The sequence below is a fragment of the Pelophylax lessonae genome, assembly GCF_965119305.1.
Source record: "Pelophylax lessonae genome assembly, chromosome: 9".
NCBI lineage: Eukaryota > Metazoa > Chordata > Amphibia > Anura > Ranidae > Pelophylax > Pelophylax lessonae.
The window spans coordinates 261333944-261352639 of NC_138776.1; the positions used below are offsets into that span (position 1 = coordinate 261333944).

Consider the following 18696-nt stretch of genomic DNA (forward strand, 5'->3'; position numbering starts at 1 on the left):
AGGTGGAACAAAGCGTCTGAATCTCCAAGCTGCGTGAAATTATATTATTTATGTTATTTTTAGCTTTCAGTGCTCAGGGAATGAAGATTTTAAATAATTTTGTTGCTTTAGGGTGAGGAGGCGAGTGATGTTAAAGCTGAAGAGGAAGAGATGTTTGAGAGGGGTGAGCAGCAGTCTGTGGAGGAGGTTGGAGTGAGGAGGAATATTAAAATGGAGGAAACTTCTCTAGATGTTGGGACAGGTAAGTCATATTGTGATGTGATACAGGAGATAATCTTCCAATGCAGGCAATCATCACCACAAATCATTTGACTCAGAGATCTGGCTCCTAGCGGTTGGTGGCCGCTACAGAGAATCCATCCAAAAAAAAAAATCACAAAGAAGAGAGGAAGCCGCTGACTGTTTTAACCACTTGCCGACCGCCGCACGACTATTTACTGCGGCGGTCAGCCCCTCACAGGCAAAGCGACGTAGGTCTACGTCGCTAGCCTGTGAGGCTTCTAGGGAGCAAGCGCGCGCCGCCGGAGGCCCGGCGGACCCGATCGTCCGTGACACCGGAAGAAAGGCAGGCGGCTGATGTAAACAAAGCCGCCTGTCCTTCTTCCCTGTGTAATAATGTAGATCACACGGTTCTACTATGTAGGACCATTGATCTCTGTTCTTACACCAGTAGCCATGTCCAATCACAGTTAGAAGCACGCCCCTAGGACACACTTAACCCCTCCCTCTCCAATAAAGTTAACCCCTTCCCTGCCAGTGTCATTTTTACGGTAACAGTGCATATGTATAGGGTCCGATCTGTCCGCCGCAATGTCGCAGTCCTGCAAAAAAAAATCGCAGATCGCCGCCATTACTCGTTAAAAAAAAAAAAAAACAACGAAAATGACAAAAATCTTTCCCTTTGTTAGTAAACGCAATAACTTTTGCGCAAACCAATCAAAATACGCTTTTTGCGATTTTTTTTTTTTTTTTTTTTTTTTTTTTTTACCAAACATATGTAGCAGAAAACAAATTGGCCGAAAATGCTAAAAAGTATTGATTTTTACATTTTTTTTTTTTGGGAATTTCATATAAAAAAATGTGAAAAATATTGTTATTTTTGCAAAATTTACGCTCTTTTTTTTGTTTACAGCGCAAGATCAAAAAATCGCACAGGTGATCAAATACCGCCAAAAGAAAGCTCTGTTTGTGGGAAAAAAAGGACGTCAAATTAGTTTAGGTACAGCGTCGCACGACCGCGCAATTGTCAGTTAAAATCACGCAGTGCCGAATCGCAAAATAGGCCCTGGTCAGGAAGGGGGTAAAATCTTCTGGGGCTTAAGTGGTTAACATAACGTCATGTTCCCAACCAATGAGGAGGAGATACTGTACACCATATGAAAGGTCCATCTCCATTCCTCAATATAATGTCATGTTCCCAACAAATGAGGAGGAGATACTGTACACCATATGAAAGGTCCATCTCCATTCCTCAATATAACGTCATGTTCCCAACAAATGAGGAGGAGATACTGTACACCATATGAAAGGTCCATCTCCATTCCTCAATGTCCCCAATAAATAAGGTTGAGGTCTTCAGTATCTTTTTCATAGTATAACATCACCAGTGTGTTGTGGCTGTTTTGGTCTCTAATTGATATTGCTGTAATGATGTTTCTGTGAAGCTGCTGACCACTTGACCAACAGATGAGACATAAAACATGAAGAATGAATGTGGTTTTATAATGAATAATATTCTTCTTTCACACAGATGGACGCCATGTCTGGAATTCCTCAGAAGAAAATCCTATTCAGTCTTTGGATTGTAAGACAGAAAATGGCATTGTAAAATCTTCCCTAGGAGCAATCCATATTCCTCCAGATACACATCACAGACCTTACTGTGTGAATAGACTGTTGGCTTCCTCTAATCCTGAAGACTCCTTTGATAAATCACATAATGTTACCAGCAAAGCATGTCCCGCACTTGGCAGTGCGGAGAGATCTTCTGATAAATCCGAAAATCAAAGATCTTCTAGTGATTTAGATCTGCACATGGAGGATAACGGATCCCTGCGTTCCGAAGCTGTAGAACAAGAGACCCCAACACGTGAGCGTCCATTTCAATGTCCTGAGTGCGGGAAGTGTTTCACTCGAAAAAACATACTTATCGAACACCGAAGAATTCACATGAGTGAGCGCCCTTTTTCATGTGCAGAGTGCGGGAAACGTTTCACTCGAAAAAACAAACTTATCGAACACCAGAGAAGCCACACAGGAGAGCGTCCTTTCTCATGCGCAGAGTGCGGGAAATGTTTCAGTAGTAAAAGAAACATTATTTTGCACCAGAGAACTCACACGAGTGAGCGTCCATTTCAATGTCCAGAGTGCGGGAAACGTTTCACTCAGAAAAGCGTACTTATCAAACACCAGAGAAGCCACACAGGAGAGCATCCTTTCTCGTGTGAAGAGTGTGGAAAATGTTTCACTACGAAACCGAGCCTTCTAACACACCAGAGAAGCCACACTGGTGAGCAACCATTTTCATGTTCAGAGTGTGGAAAACATTTCAATCAGAAAGGAAACCTCATAACACATCAGAGAAAACACACCGGTGAGCGTCCTTTCTCATGTTCGGAGTGTGAAAAAAGTTTCACTCGGAAGGAAGGGCTTCTCACACATCAGAGAAGTCACACAGGCGAACGTCCTTTTTCCTGTTCAGAGTGCGGGAAATGTTTCAATCAGAAAGCGAACCTTGTTACACATCAGAGAAGTCACACGGGTGAGCGTCCTTTTTCATGTTCGGAGTGCGGAAAATCTTTTACTCGGAAAGAAACCCTTCTTCTACACCAGAAAAACCACACAGGAGAGCGTCCTTTTTACAGTTCAGTGTGAGGAAAATGTTTTCCCCCTGAAAGAAGGGGAAGCGTCCTTTTTCTTTCTCAGAATATGAGATGGTTTCTCTTAAAATAATAAATTACTTCATTTTTTATATTCCGGAGAAGTCACATGGGTGAGCGTCTTTTTTTTTTTATGCCAAGAAAGAGTGCGGAAAAAGATTCAAAGAGTGCGGAAAAAGATCGGAAAGCAGCACTTTTTGAAATGCCAAAAACCCCTTATGGTTGAATTTCCATTTTCATGTTTAGAGTGCAGGAAAGGTTTCACTCAGAAAGGCTTCTTACACAAAAAATATCTCTTCCATAACTATAAAGAAATAGAAGCATTGCACGGAGCTCTGGAGATACGCATTACATCCGCAAAGTAAACATTGTTAACCACTTGCCGACCACCCGCTGCCTTTTTACTGCGGCAGGGCGGCTTGGCTGCGTGCAGTCATGTAGTACTACGTGACTGGAGCGCATGTGGTTTTGGCGTCGCGCGCGTGCCCCGCTGGAGCCGCACTCCAGCTGTGTTTCCTCCGGGAAACGGAGAGAAGATCCGCCTGCTTATGTAAACAAAGTAGGCAGATCTTCTGTGAAGACAGGAAGGGACAGATCAGCTATGCTGAAACTGTGATCTCTCTGTGTGTGTCACAGAACTCCCCCCACACAGTCAGTAAGCACTTTAGGCTCACATTTAACCCCTTGATCACCTTGAATTGTGAAGTCCAGTCCTCTATCCCCAGCAAAGCCAACTGCGGAGTAAGGTTAAGTGACATTCCCGTACTTGATCTAAGTGTAGCACCCTACTAGGTAGGTAAAGCCTAGTGTCTCCATCTGCTTTTCAGGGGAGTCTGATCAGTAGTTATGCCTGTTGCATGTGTCCATGTGTGATTCATCTGGGCTGAGGGAGTGTCCCCGCTGTATCCAATAGGGGAGCCTGTTGGACAGAGGAGGAAACCCAGCCAGTGACACACAGGCTTTTGTAACTATCCCCGTGGGTTTGCACAAACAGTGGTACATCCTGGGTTATGTTATAAAAGCCAAGGGCACATGTGACAAGGTGTCTTTGGGCAGGAAGCCAGGTTGCAGGAGGAGGGTGACATTCGTCTCTCCTGCTGCTGTGGATGGTGATCATAGGCGGTCGGACGTGTGAGCCAGGAGTGTGGAGCTGAGCCAGGAGGTCCAGGAAAGCTGATTAGTGGAGTTGGAGGCAGAGCAACCTTGGGAAAAACAGTTTCTGTGAGTACCAGGAAGCTTGCCGGGGGTCTGCCCAGGAAGGGGACCACTCCAGTGGAGAGTCAGTGGACAGGTGTCAGCACACACAACAAGAGAGAAAGGGGGTGCCAAGCTAGGACCCTGAAGAGTAATTCAAGCAGGATCACATTATCTTCACTTCTGTGGCAAGGTGAAGCAGCAACCTTGCCGCACAGTACAGCTAGTTGTCCTCAAGATTGTGCATAGTTCATAGTTGGAGTATCCCACTAATCCCTTATCATATCCCAGTTCCAAATAAAAACACAAAAACCAACATCCCCTGGATTGATTATTGATTGAGCCAAGGACTTTCAATGCTATTTGTCTATCAGTTGCTAAGGGTAACCCAGGGGAATCCAGAAAGTGCAATTCTCAGCAGTCCTCTAGAGGGCAGTGCTACATAAGCAAATCCCGGATAGCCCTCCAGAAACCAATTATTGATGATCTTCTAATTTTATGAGACGCTCCTGTATATAATGCAGCACATCTCAGGCAGCTCTTCTGGTGCCTCCCCCGGTTTTCTGGAACCTTGGAGAAGCTTCCAGATGTAGTGGCTGGAAGCCAGGAGGGGCTGCTTGGCATATTTATAAGGTCCTTGACCAATCCCCAGCAGAAAGGGCCTGGAAGGAGGCCTGCTTACCTCACATATAAGCATGAGCCAGGCCAGCAGGGGCAGTTGGGTGAAAGATGGAGTGCTGAGGAGGCTGTTGGTGGCCCTTGAACATAAAATATGAATTTCACTTTTTGAATTGAATTACTGAAATAAATGTACTTTTTTGATGATATTCTAATTTTATGAGACGCTCCTGTATATAATGCCACACTGCACATCACATAATAAAGGAGAACAATGTAAAAAAAAGTAAAGCTCCTTCGTGCTCACATGTAAATGCGATTGCGAACATAGGTCCCACACATATATGTAAACGGAGTTCGCATCACATGTGAGGTAACGCTGCAAACGACAGAGCGAGAGCAAAAATTTTAGCGCCTTACCTCCTGTGTAACTTAAAACTGGTAATTTGAAAAGGCTTTTAAAGCGCTGCCCATGAAGATTTTTAGGTACCGTAATTTGGCGCCATAGACGCAATTTTAACCAATTGCCGACTGCGCAGGGCGGCTGCGCATAATCACGTGGATCTTTGTGTTTATGTGCACGTGGTGATTAGACACAGCAGGAGTCAGACCGCGGGAGAAGCGGGCTCGATCGCCGCCGGCCTCCCGCGATCTTCATAGACACTGACAGAAGAGCCACCTGCCTATGTAAACAAAGCAGGCGGCTCTCCTGTCAGACAGGTGGTGAGGGATCGTGTGTTTCAGCTAAGCTCACCAATCTCTCTTTGCCTGGCACAGAGCCCACCCACAGTTAGCAAGCACAAGTAGGCATACAATTAACCCCTTGATCATCCCCAGTATTAATCCCTTCCCTGCCAGTGTCATTTATACAGTAACAGTGCATATTTTTTAGCACTGATCACTGTATTAATATCACTGGTCCCCGAAAAATGTCAGTTAGGGGTCCGATCTGTCCGCCCCAATGTCGCAGTCCCGCTAAAAATTGCAGATTGCCGCCATTACTAATAAAAAATATAAATAAATAAAAAGTAAAAAAATCTATCCCGTAGTTTGTAAACGCTATAACTTTTGCGCAAACCAATTAAAATACGCTTTTTGGGATTTATTTTTTACCAAAAATATTTAGCAGAATACAAATTGGCCTAAACTGATAAAAAAAATAGATTTTTAAAAAAAAAATTTATTGGGAATGTTTTATAGCAGAAAGTAAAAAATACAAAATTGGCGCTATTTTTTTGTTTATAGCACAAAATCTAAAAACTGCAGAGGTGATCAGATACCACCAAAAGAAAGCTCTTATTTGTGGGAAAAAAGGACATCAATTGTATTTTGGTACAGCGTCGCACGACCGCGCAATTGTTAGTTAAAGTAATGCAGTGCCAAATCGCAAAAAACGGCCTGATCATTAACGGGGTAAAACCTTCCGGAGATGAAGTGGTTAAAGCATGACATATTTGGCATCTATTTACTTGACGTAACATCATCTTTTATATTGTACCAAACAATCGGGCGTTATATTGTGTTTTTGTGCATTAAAATCCATTAAAGTTTATTTAAAAATCTGCGTTGAAAAAAACCGCTATGCAAATATCGTGTGACATTGGCAGTGCCCACCATTTTATTCTCTAGGGCCTCTGCTAAAAAAATAATATACATATAAAATGTTTGGGAGTTCTAAGTCGTTTTCCAGCAAACAAATGCAGATTTTTACATGTAGTAGAGGAATGCCAGAATTGGCCCGGACTGAAAGTGGTTAAAATTCGTACCAGACCTGAAGGGCCCGGTGTAACAAATGAGGGGAACCCTGCGTGTCCTTATTTAAAACTATCCCATTGGCCTTTGACATGGCTGGTGATTTCTGGCCAGTAAATGAAGGAGGCCGGTGATCTCACATGTTGCTAACAACACAGCGGGTGTCGGCACCCACTGTTTCCCTAACAACTATTGACAGCAGAAGGAAAAAAGCTGTTATAGACAGTAGTGGGAGAGAAACCAAGTGTTCAGATCCAACTGGGAGCTTATCCCTAGTGAAGAAAAGCATATGTAATAATGGAAGTGTTTGTATCTTTTAAAAATGATCCTTTGTCCTGAGGTTTATCTGTGTCTGAGACTGTCATTTGTACTCTGTTGAAAGTGGTCACACTTACCTTGTGACCACACGTATCATCCAATGCCGTAGAGTTTTTCTGTCTTCGGTGTGCCCAAGAGTGGTTCAGTATGTCTGAATTTTGCTTACACTGTGTTCACTTACTGTATAACAATAAAATTAATTTATTTCCCCCACTTATATTATCTGCACCAGCACAGTACCAACAGAGCAAAAGTGGATGGAGCTCCCCCGGCTGTGTAAAGAGAAGGTTCATAACTCAGGGACAGGGATTTGGTGCATGTGAAAATTAGAGAGGGTCTGTGAGACATGGAAGGAGGGAGGACAGAGACATGGAAGAATGGAGGATGGGAGTGTACCTGTGAGACATGGAAGGAATGAGGGTGGGAATGTGAGTTAGAGACATGGAGGGGAAGGAGGATGGAAGTGAGTCTGAGAGATATAGAAGGAAGGATGACGGAAGCGTGACTGTGAGACATGGAAAAAAAGAGGGCGGGCTGGGAACTGAGACATGGAGGGAAGAAAAACAGGTAGACTGTGAGACATGGAAAGAAGGAGGATGAGAATATGACTGAGAGACATGGAGCATAGAAGGATGGCAGTGAGTAGACTGTGAGACATGGAAGGAAGGAGGATGAGAATATGACTGAGAGACATGGAGCATAGAAGGATGGCAGTGAGGTTGAGAGACATGGAAGGAAGGAGGATGACTGACAGACATGGAAGGAAAGAGATTGCAAATGTGACTGAGGGACGTCTAAGGTATGAGGATAGGAATGTGAATGGAAGACATGGAATGATGAAGAATAGGAGGATAACCAAGAGACATAAAAGGAAGGAGGACAGAAATATGACTGAGAAGAGACATGGAAGGAAGGAGGATGACTGAGAGACAAGAAAGGAAGGAGGATGACCAAGAGACATGGAAGGAAGGAGGACAGGAATGGGACTGAGGGACACAGAAGATAGGAGGAAGGGATTGTAACTGAGAGACAAACGAGGATGGGAGTGAGATGGTGTAACGCTCCTGCGTTTTATGTATGATGTGGATTTACAGCTGCAGAAATATTCCACTTCAGTAGTCATGTAGAGAAACTCTGAGACACCAATCCGAACTCCCAAAGACTCATCATGTGTGGATGATCTCAATTCAGCAAATAAATACACACACTCAATAAGAAGTTCCTGGAGTGATCTATGTATATAGTAGTATAGAGGTGATAGGCTGAAGAGACAGGTTGAGTTGAGACGATAGGTGACAGACACTTGAGAGGAATGTTCTTGAGAATGAGATAGTAACAGATGGGATGCAGATAGGTTAGCAATTATGTATGGTAGTAGATGATAGGATAGCAGATGACATACAGGAGAGACTAACCCAGTGCAAGAGCAGATGATAGTAGGCTCAAGAGCTAGCAATCTAGATAGTGCAGATGTAGTAACAGTCCTTAGTATGCAGAGCTAGACAGTGTAAGCTTTAGTATGAAGGTTATTGAGGTTTCCCCTGTGGGGTACTTATCACTAGTAGCAATGTAGCAGAGGAGAGGTTCGACAAGAGCGGATGATCCGGTAGCGGGATACAGGGATCAGCGCAGCATGGTTCCGACAGCGAGGTATGCTTGCAAGCACGAGAGCTTCAAGACAGGTTAGCATCAAGGCACATCTAGGCACACAGCAGGTTGAACGAACACATGTGAGTGAGAGCTAGTGATTTAAATAGCTGTTCAGTCCGGCGCTCTGTGATGATGTCAGCACTCTTAAAGGGAAACACACCTATATGTGCTTCATCTATCTAGGTAGATGGATAGCACCTGGAAATGATGTGATAGGAGGCACTGAGAGTGCCAGAACCTTACAGTACCCCCCCCCCCCCTGTAAGGCCGGCTCCGGAAGGCCTCTAAGGCTGGTTGTCGATCGGAAAAAGCTGGTTGCCGATGTGAGAATCGGAAAAGACTGGTTGCCGATACGAGAATCGGATAAGACTGGTTGCCGATACGAGAATCGGATAACACTGGTTGCCGATACGAGAATCGGATAATACTGGTTGCCGATACGAGAATCGGATAAGACTGGTTGCCGATACGAGAATCGGATAAGACTGGTTGCCGATACGAGAATCGGATAAGACTGGTTGCCGATACGAGAATCGGATAAGACTGGTTGCCGATACGAGAATCGGATAAGGCTGGTTGCCGATACGAGAATCGGATAAGACTGGTTGCTGATACGAGAATCGGATAAGACTGGTAACCGATGTGAGAATCGGATCACTTGTTGCCGATATGAGAATCGGATCAGGTTGGTAACCGATGTGAGAATCGGATCACTTGTTGCCGATATGTGAATCGGATCAGGTTGGTAACCGATGTGAGAATCGGATCACTTGTTGCCGATATGAGAATCGGATCAGGGTGTCTGCTACATGAACCCCTCACTAGAATCGGACGCATAACCATCCGAAGTAATCCTAGTAGTCCTAGCAACCAATGCTTCTTCAAACATCCTCAGATCCTTCCTACATACCACCGTGCCATTAGAAGTGCGTACGCAGTCAGGTGCAAGAATCTCAATGTTTTCATTGGAAGCTAGAAATGTACTTGCAAAATTAAGAGTATCCTCAGGAGGTGGTACAGGAGGTTTTTTAGAACGTGGTATCGAGTTCACTGGAGTTGAAGGAATATCTATTCCAATATTTGTCAAAGGCTGGGTGCCCTTTTTTGATATAGGACGGGGACAGGGCTGACAACAGCCTTGGTAATCTCCAGGCTGTTTTTCAGGGAAAACAGTCTGGATTCGCCTGGCCTCCATTGGGAGAGCCTTAGGCCTGGGGGGTCGGGTTGGGCAAGATGTAATGAAATGTCCCCCTTCTCCACAATAAAAACAAAGGCCACAGATTCTCCTGTGATCTTTTTTTTTTTTTGTAAGGACAACTTAGTATGTACGGCACCAATCTCCATAGGCTCCTCATCCATCTCTGTAGGATCAGGGTTCAAATGAGATGTGTCAGAGTGACAAGGCTGACTGTTTAAGGCAGGCTTGGACCATGACCAGGCAGGATCACCATATTCATTTGGTTTCCTTTTTTCCCTAGGTAGCCGGGGTCTGCGGTTACCTGGAGCAGGTTTGGGAGTAGATTTTTGGGAGGGGAGACACTGGGAGTGCATCGCAATTGCAAATGATTCCCAGTTGTCTAGGATCGGACTTTTTTCTTGCAGTTTCTCGTATGCCCACGTTTTCATTTTGCCAGCAGGCAAATTAATGGCAGCATGCACTTTAATAAAGTCATTATGATAGGTCCTGGGCTTAAGGATAAAAAGGAGCTCACAGTTTATACGAAAAAAAAGAAAAGAGGAACGGGAACCATCAAACCTGTCTGGTAGAAGTACATGAGGTTCTGGGGGTTGAGCAGCAGTAGGCTGTGTCAGTCTGGCCACCTGCTGCGTCAGAGCCTGATTGTCTTCTTTTAATTCAGTAAGTGCGTGTATTAACGCAGTTACTTGTTGTGTTAACTGTGTCACCTGAGTGGTCATTTCTGCTGAATCCATTTTATCTGGTTCGTTCAATCTGTAACGCTCCTGCGTTTTATGTATGATGTGGATTTACAGCTGCAGAAATATTCCACTTCAGTAGTCATGTAGAGAAACGCTGAGACACCAATCCCAACTCCCAAAGACTCATCATGTGTGGATGATCTCAATTCAGCAAATAAATACACACACTCAATAAGAAGTTCCTGGAGTGATCTATGTATATAGTAGTATAGAGGTGATAGGCTGAAGAGACAGGTTGAGTTGAGACGATAGGTGACAGACACTTGAGAGGAATGTTCTTTAGAATGAGATAGTAACAGGTGGGATGCAGATAGGTTAGCAATTATGTATGGTAGTAGATGATAGGATAGCAGATGACATACAGGAGAGACTAACCCAGTGCAAGAGCAGATGATAGTAGGCTCAAGAGCTAGCAATCTAGATAGTGCAGATGTAGTAACAGTCCTTAGTATGCAGAGCTAGACAGTGTAAGCTTTAGTATGAAGTATGAAGGTTATTGAGGTTTCCCCTGTGGGGTACTTATCACTAGTAGCAATGTAGCAGAGGAGAGGTTCGACAAGAGCGGATGATCCGGTAGCGGGATACAGGGATCAGCGCAGCATGGTTCCGACAGCGAGGTATGCTTGCAAGCATGAGAGCTTCAAGACAGGTTAGCATCAAGGCACATCTAGGCACACAGCAGGTCGAACGAACACATGTGAGTGAGAGCTAGTGATTTAAATAGCTGTTCAGTCCGGCGCTCAGTGATGATGTCAGCACTCTTAAAGGGAAACACACCTATATGTGCTTCATCTATCTAGGTAGATGGATAGCACCTGGAAATGATGTGATAGGAGGCACTGAGAGTGCCAGAACCTTACAGATGGAAGGAAAGAAAATGGGAATGTGAATGAGGCATGTGGAATGAAGGAGTATAGGAATGTGACTGAGAGAGTTGGATGGAAGATAGATGGAAAAGTGACTGAAAGACACGGAATAAAGGAGGCTAGGATGCGACCGAGAGACATGGAAGGAAGAAGGATGGAAATGTGACTGAAAGACATGGAATGAAGTAGGATAAGATGTGACTGAGAGACATGGAAGGAAGAAGGATAGGATGTGACTGAGGGACATGGACTGAAGGAGGATGGGAATGTAACTGAAACACACGGAATAGGATAGATGATAGGAGGATGACTGAGAGACATGGAAAGACTAAGGGCAGAATTGTTTTGAAGATATATGGATGGAAGAAGGATGCCTGAGAGACATAGAAGGAAGAAGGGCGCAAGTGAGGCTGAGAGATACAGAAAGAAGAAGGATGGGAATGTGACTGGAAGAAATTGATGGAAGGAGGAAGGAAATGTGACCTAGATATATAGAAGGAAGGAGGATGTTTCCAGATGTGTCTGTTGAGCTTGGGCATTCTCCCCACTGTATCCAATACGGGCTCTTGTTGGACAGTGGAGAAAACCTAACCAATAGCACACGAGGGCTTATATCAGTCTGAGTGGGCGGAACCTGCCGCAATGCACCCTGGGATGGGGTATAAGTCTGAGGGGAGCACATGACCGAGTGTCTTTGGCGGGCAGCAGAGTCCCAGGAGGAGGCTGACGGCTGTCTCTCCTCCTGTCAGCGCTAGTGAAGGTGTTCTGGGCAGTCGGCCTAGAGGACGAAGGTTGAGCTGAGCTGCAGAGAGGGATTCAGAGTGCTGTGGACCGAGTGGAGCTGCTGGGCAGAAGTTTCCAGGAAAACAGTGTTGTGAGTACTCGAAACTGCTCAGGGGTCTGCCTAGGAGAGGGGACCACTCCAGAAGGTCAGAGGGATCCGGAAGCCAGCTAACCAGTAGAGAAAGGCTTAGAAAGGGGGTGCCAGAGTCTAAGCCCTGAAGATAAGTGAGTAAAAGCGGGCGCCGGTGTGGGCCCTGAAGTGTTCAGCAGTTATACAAGTAGCTACCTCAGCAAGGAGTGCTTAAGGGAGCTTAAAAAAGACTTCTTTATACAAGAAAGCAGTCAAAAGTCAGTTTGGAGTTAACAGGCAGCAAGCCAGCGTCAATCGGCATTGACCGGCATCCAGCCAGCATCAAGTCAGCGCCAATTGGCATTTTTCAGTTGTCCCTCGCAATATGTGCATAGTTGACCCAGAGGAGCATCCCACTCATCCCTTCTCCCATCCCAGTTACAAAATAAATACAAAACCCAAAGATACTGGACTGATTCTTGTCTTATGCTCACACTTGGAGAACATGCCTAAATGTGCTGTTGTTGCTCTCGGTAACCCAGGCGGACCCATATCCAGCAAAACGGCTTGGAATCTTGCTACACTAAGAAACATGGAACGAAGGAAGATGGGAATGTGACTGATGGATATGGAAGGAAGGAGGATATTTGGATGACCAAGAAACATGAAAGGAAGGAGGATGGGAAGGGGACTGTGAGACATGGAATGGAGGGAACCAATCATAATGGGCTCACTGGCGGAGAAGACTCAGGAACTCGGTGCTAAAACCTCACCAACAGAGTGTCTGAGATATATAAGAAGCTGTGAAGGGGTTTAACTCTCCAGAATATACCAAACACTAAAATATTTTTTGAGGTGGACTAATTATATCATTGCAATCACTGGAACAATGCATAATGTCCTCCACATACTTTAGAGGTAAAGCTTCAATTTCCTTGTTCCACACAAGGTAGCACTCTTATGTTTACGGAATGGCCGCACAGACAGGAAGTGATTTTAGAAGCAGACAGGAAGTGATTTTAGAAGCAGACAGGAAGTGATTGCACAGATAAACAGGAAGTTCCGGGTCAGAGGTGAGTTGGGAGGAAGTAGAGAGGAGACATTGCTGGAACTGGCAGCAGAGGAGGTAATAAGATATTATTTTATATTTACACCCAGTAACCCCCCCCCCCCCCCCGTCATGTTCCGTCCTCTTCCTCCATAGTCACTGTGATGTCCCACAAATATATAAGTAATAGGGTCTAGCAACATATGTAGAATAAATGTATAATAAGTATATATTAATACGCAGACACATATAAAATATAATAATATAAAGTATCTATAATAATATCTAACTAGAGGCACTCCGAGTGATGGCAATCACCGCCATCGGTAGATTTAGAGATCCGTGACAGTCATTCATGTAATAATTGGTGATTATAAAACTAAAGACAATGATAAATTCATGTGGGCTGTAAAGTACAGAGCCCTAAATTTCAAATATTTCTCAGATTATTACCCGTCCGACAGAGAGGAGAGGTCTGTATAGATCACATTTTTTTTTTTTTTTTTAAAGCCCGTAGCGTGTGCAACACACTCAAAAGACTCCACCCGGTGCATAAAAAAGTGCACACACACAAGGTGAGAACACAAAAAAGCACAGGGTGTGCGAAATCGTATGGTCTTCCCTCCGAAGAGGTAGGACCCGAAACCTCAATCCCCCGGGGCGCAAGACTCCTGACAGGGACATAAGGTACTCATGGTCTGTCTGGCCGAAACCAGACCGACCCCGTTCTTCAGGGGGACTGCCGAAACAGCCCCCACCGAGTACTAAGTAGGGCTCCCCCGAAGGGAGACCCCATGGGAGAGGGCGAACTAAGCCAGAAGGCCATATCCACCCCCTCCCAAGACTTAAGGCTGGGCCCGAGGACCCACACACTCCAGTCGTGCAAATAAAGAAAACAAAGGTGACAGTGCAGGTGACGGACTCCAAAGAAATAGACAGACAAAACAAAGAAGTGGGGAAGGGGAAGTGGGGAAAGTGCTTTGGTGCCATGTGAAGAACCAAGGCAGGCCTTCCAGCCGGAATAAAAAATTCCTCTGGTGCAAGCCAAAAGGCCTGTCCCAAGAGGCAGGTGTGAAAAAGGTGTGCATAGTGCAGTGACCAAGGTGCCGAAAAAACTCACAGCGAGCTGCCCCTCACCAGTGAGAAATTAAGGCACCCCTGGGCTGCCACCCCAGGGGCACTTACAATACGGGCTTTTTCAATCTCAGCCCCCGGCCAGACCGAGTGTAGCCCATCCCCACCAGCAGACATCAGAACCTGGACAGCTTAGAGAGAGCTTGCCTACCACTGGGGACAGGCCTTTTGCAAGGCCAGATCAAAACCCAGGAGAGAAAGCCCTCCCCTCGCCATCCAGTTCCTCAGCCCATTACATCCAGGAGCAGTTCCACCGGCCCCCTGAACCGGCTTTCCTGCCCCCTTCAAACTGGTTAGGACAGTTCAACCCATTCGAATCAGAAGGCGGCGGGCCCTACATGCTTTCCCAGATGACCTACTCCCCATACCTCAATACTCTGAGCGCTCTGGGTTTCGGTCATACTGGTACTAGCTAAGGCCCATACCAACTGATAAGAACAGATACTACGTCTGTATAGATCACATGACCACCTCGATGAGGATGGACGAAGAAAACTTAACTGGGAGGATATTAGACCTCACCCTGAAGATCATCTACCTGCTGACCTGAGGAAGATTCAGAGAGGTCACTCAACATCTTTATTTCTGTTTCAATACAGAGTTTCCCTGTTGTCAAGAAGTCTGGGGACCATACGACCATCACAGTGCCTCCACTTTACTCCCTGACTCCTAAGAGGCACCACAAGAAGAAGATTCTAGAAGTCACCAAGAGGATCACTGAGCTACTGACATCAGAGGTGAGCGGTGCTGGGAATTCTGGGACATTATTCAGTAACAGACAAGGGATGTGTCTGGATGGTGACTGTATCATTGTGTGTGTCAGGTTCCTATAAGGTGTCAGGATGTCACTGTCTATTTCTCCATGGAGGAGTGGGAGTATTTAGAAGGACACAAGGATCTCTACAAGGACGTCATGATGGAGAATCAGCCGCCCTTCACATCACTGGGTAAGAGGAGACTTTATTGTAAAGGAGAGAGCAGTACGGAGGATCCACCTAGATCCCCCATCATCTGATAAACACATAGAAACAATGTATTCAGTCAGTGTGTGTGTTTCCTACAGATGGATCCAGTAATGGGAACCCACCAGAGAGATGTCCCCGTCCTCTGTATTCCCGGGATTCCACACCGGAAGGTCACACCATATATCACAATGACAAGGTTGGTGGATGGGGCATCTAGAACATGAACTCACTGACATGATATGTGGACTTAATATGTGAATTTATAGATTATATTTTCTCTCTTTTCATCATCATCAGATGGAAGAATGCTCAACTTAACATTTGGGTCTGTGTTTCAGTCGATTTATAAACATTGAAGTTATTGAAGTTTTTTTTAAATTATTAAACACAGAGCGGAGATCTGATATATTGTAAAATCCTTGTTAAAGAAGAGAAAGAGGAGTTTTCAGAAGGATACAAGGAGGTTATGATGGAGCCATGCAGTGATAGAAACCCACCAGAGAGATGTCCCCGTCCTCTGTATTCCCAGGATTCCACACAGGAAGGTCACACCATCCCCCACCATCATCAGGTAGGTGGAACAAAGCGTCTGAATCTCCAAGCTGCGTGAAATTATATTATTTATGTTATTTTTAGCTTTCAGTGCTCAGGGAATGAAGATTTTTAAATCATTCTGTTGCTTTAGGGTGAGGGGGCGAGTGATGTTAAAGCTGAAGAGGAAGAGATGTTTGAGAGGGGTGAGCAGCAGTCTGTGGAGGAGGTCGGAGTGAGGATGAATATTAAAATGGAGGAAACTTCTCTAGATGTTGGGACAGGTAAGTCATATTGTGATGTGATACAGGAGATAATCTTCCAATGCAGGCAATCATCACCACAAATCATCCGACTCAGAGATCTGGCTCCTAGCGCTTGGTGGCCACTACAAAGAATCCATCCAAAAAAAATCACAAAGAAGAGAGGAAGCCGCTGACTGTTTTAAAAGCCTTGTTCAAGTTTATTCAACTCTGCAACATAGAAACTGTTCCACCTGGATCACCCCAAGACCTTCCACCATAACTAGAGCTTACTCATAGGGAACATACTGTACATGGTTACTTTTTTGGGGGAAATCTAAAACTCTAAGGTGGGTGAGTGGTGCTGCCCTGGGTGGTAGAGGGGCACCTATTCCCCACCAGGATTATCTGACCAATGAGGTTATGGACCTTCTAGCAGGACAGCAGTGTACTAGTAGATGCCTCTAGCTTTCAAGATTTGTACCTGGGCTTTGTCCTGAATTACAGACTTCACGTAGAATAAATTACTCTGCCTTTGGCCCCTCTGTCTATTCCTAAACCTATTTGACAGAAAAATATATATTCTTATCTAACAAAGAATTTCCCAGCAACATTTTTTTATAATTGTATATAAGTTGTATATATGAAAAAAAAAACATCAGCATACCAACCCCCACCACCCAATGTGCCCACCAAAGGAGGCCGAGATATTGTGCACCATACAGGAGATCATTCTTCAGTTCTTTGCAGTCACTGCACTACTTAATGTTCCCAACAAATGAGGAGGAGATACTGTACACCATATGAAAGGTCCATCTCTATTCCTCATTATAACATCATGTTCCCAACAAATGAGGTGGAGATACTGTACACCATATGAAAGGTCCATCTCCATCCCTCAATGTCCCCAATAAATGAGGTTGAGGTCTTCAGTATCTTTTTCATAGTATAACATCACCAGTGTGTTGTGGCTGTTTTGGTCTCTAATTGATATTGCTGTAATGATGTTTCTGTGAAGCTGCTGACCACTTGACCAACAGATGAGACATAAAACATGAAGAATGAATGAGGTTTTATAATGAATAATATTCTTCTTTCACACAGATGGACGCCATGTCTGGAATTCCTCAGAAGAAAATCCTATTCAGTCTTTGGATTGTAAGACAGAAAATGGCATTGTAAAATCTTCCCTAGGAGCAATCCATATTCCTCCAGATACACATCACAGACCTTACTGTGTGAATAGACCGTTGGCTTCCTCTAATCCTGAAGACTCCTTTGATAAATCACATAATGTTACCAGCAAAGCATGTCCCGCACTTGGCAGTGCGGAGAGATCTTCTGATAAATCCAATCCTCAAAGAAGTTCTAGTGATTTAGATCTGCACATGGAGGATAACGGATCCCTGCGTTCTGAAGCTGTAGAACAAGAGACCCCAACGCGTGAGCGTCCATTTCAATGTCCAGAGTGCGGGAAATGTTTCACTCGAAAAAACATACTTATCGAACACCAAAGAATTCACATGAGTGAGCGCCCTTTTTCATGTGCAGAGTGCGGGAAATATTTCTCTCAAGAAGGAGACCTTCTTACACACCAGAGAAGTCACATAGGAGAGCATCGTTTTTCGTGTGCAGAGTGCGGGAAATGTTTTAAACGGAAAGTAAGGCTTCTTAGACACCAGAGAAGCCACACTGGTGAGCGTCCTTTTTCATGCTCAGAGTGTGGAAAGCGTTTCACTGCAAAAGAAAACCTTCTAAAACATCAGAGAACGCACACGGGTGAGCGTCCTTTTTCATGTTCAGAGTGCGGAAAACGTTTCACTCGAAAAAGTGTTCTTACCGAACATCAGAGAATTCACATGGGTGAGCGCCCTTTTTCATGTGTAGAGTGCGGGAAATGTTTCACTCAGAAAGGAGACCTTCTTACACACCAGAGAAGCCACACAGGAGAGCGTCCTTTTTCATGTGTAGAGTGTGGGAAATGTTTCACTCGGAAAGAAACACTTCTCACACATCAGAGAAGCCACACTGGTGAGCAACCGTTTTCATGTTCAGAGTGTGGAAAACATTTCAATCAGAAAGGAAACCTCCTAACACATCAGAGAAAACACAAGGGCGAGCGTCCTTTTTCATGTTCGGAGTGTGGGAAAAGTTTCACCCGGAAAGAAGGGCTTCTCACACATCAGAGAACTCACACTGGCGAGTGTCCTTTTTCCTGTTCAGAGTGCGGGAAATGTTTCAATCAGAAAGCGAACCTTCTTACACATCAGAGAATTCACATGGGTGAGCGCCCTTTTTCATGTGCAGAGTGTGGGAAATGTTTCACTCAGAAAGGAATCCTCCTAAGACACCACAGAAAACACACGGGCGAGCATCCTTTTTAATGTCTGGAGCGCGGCAAAAGTTTCACTCTGAAAGAAGGGCTTCTCACACATCAGAGAAGTCACAGTCCCGAGCGTCCTTTTTCCTGTTTAGAGTGTGGGAAATATTTCACTCAGAAATAAATCTTTCTTAGATATGAGAGAATGCACACGGGTGAGCGCTCTTTTTCATGTGCATAGTGCGGGAAATATTTCACGCAGAAAGGAGACCTTCTTACACACCAGGGAATCCATACAAGAGAGTGTCCTTTTTCATGTTCAGAGTGCGGGAAATCTTTTACTCGGAAAGAAACCCTTCTTGTACACCAGAAAAACCACACAGGAGAG

At 44.8% G+C, this 18696-nt stretch overlaps 1 protein-coding gene across 1 annotated transcript in view; it reads left to right on the plus strand.

Annotated features, from left to right (window-relative positions):
- The window catches only part of LOC309564419 (uncharacterized protein), a gene marked incomplete at its 3' end in the record, with an annotated part of 909898 nt that overhangs the window by 828196 nt on the left and 63006 nt on the right, over positions 1–18696 (plus strand). The window contains 2 exon segments of the mRNA XM_082269049.1: positions 2426–2850; positions 17521–18297. Coding sequence (XP_082125175.1) covers positions 2426–2850; positions 17521–18297 — 1202 coding nt within the window.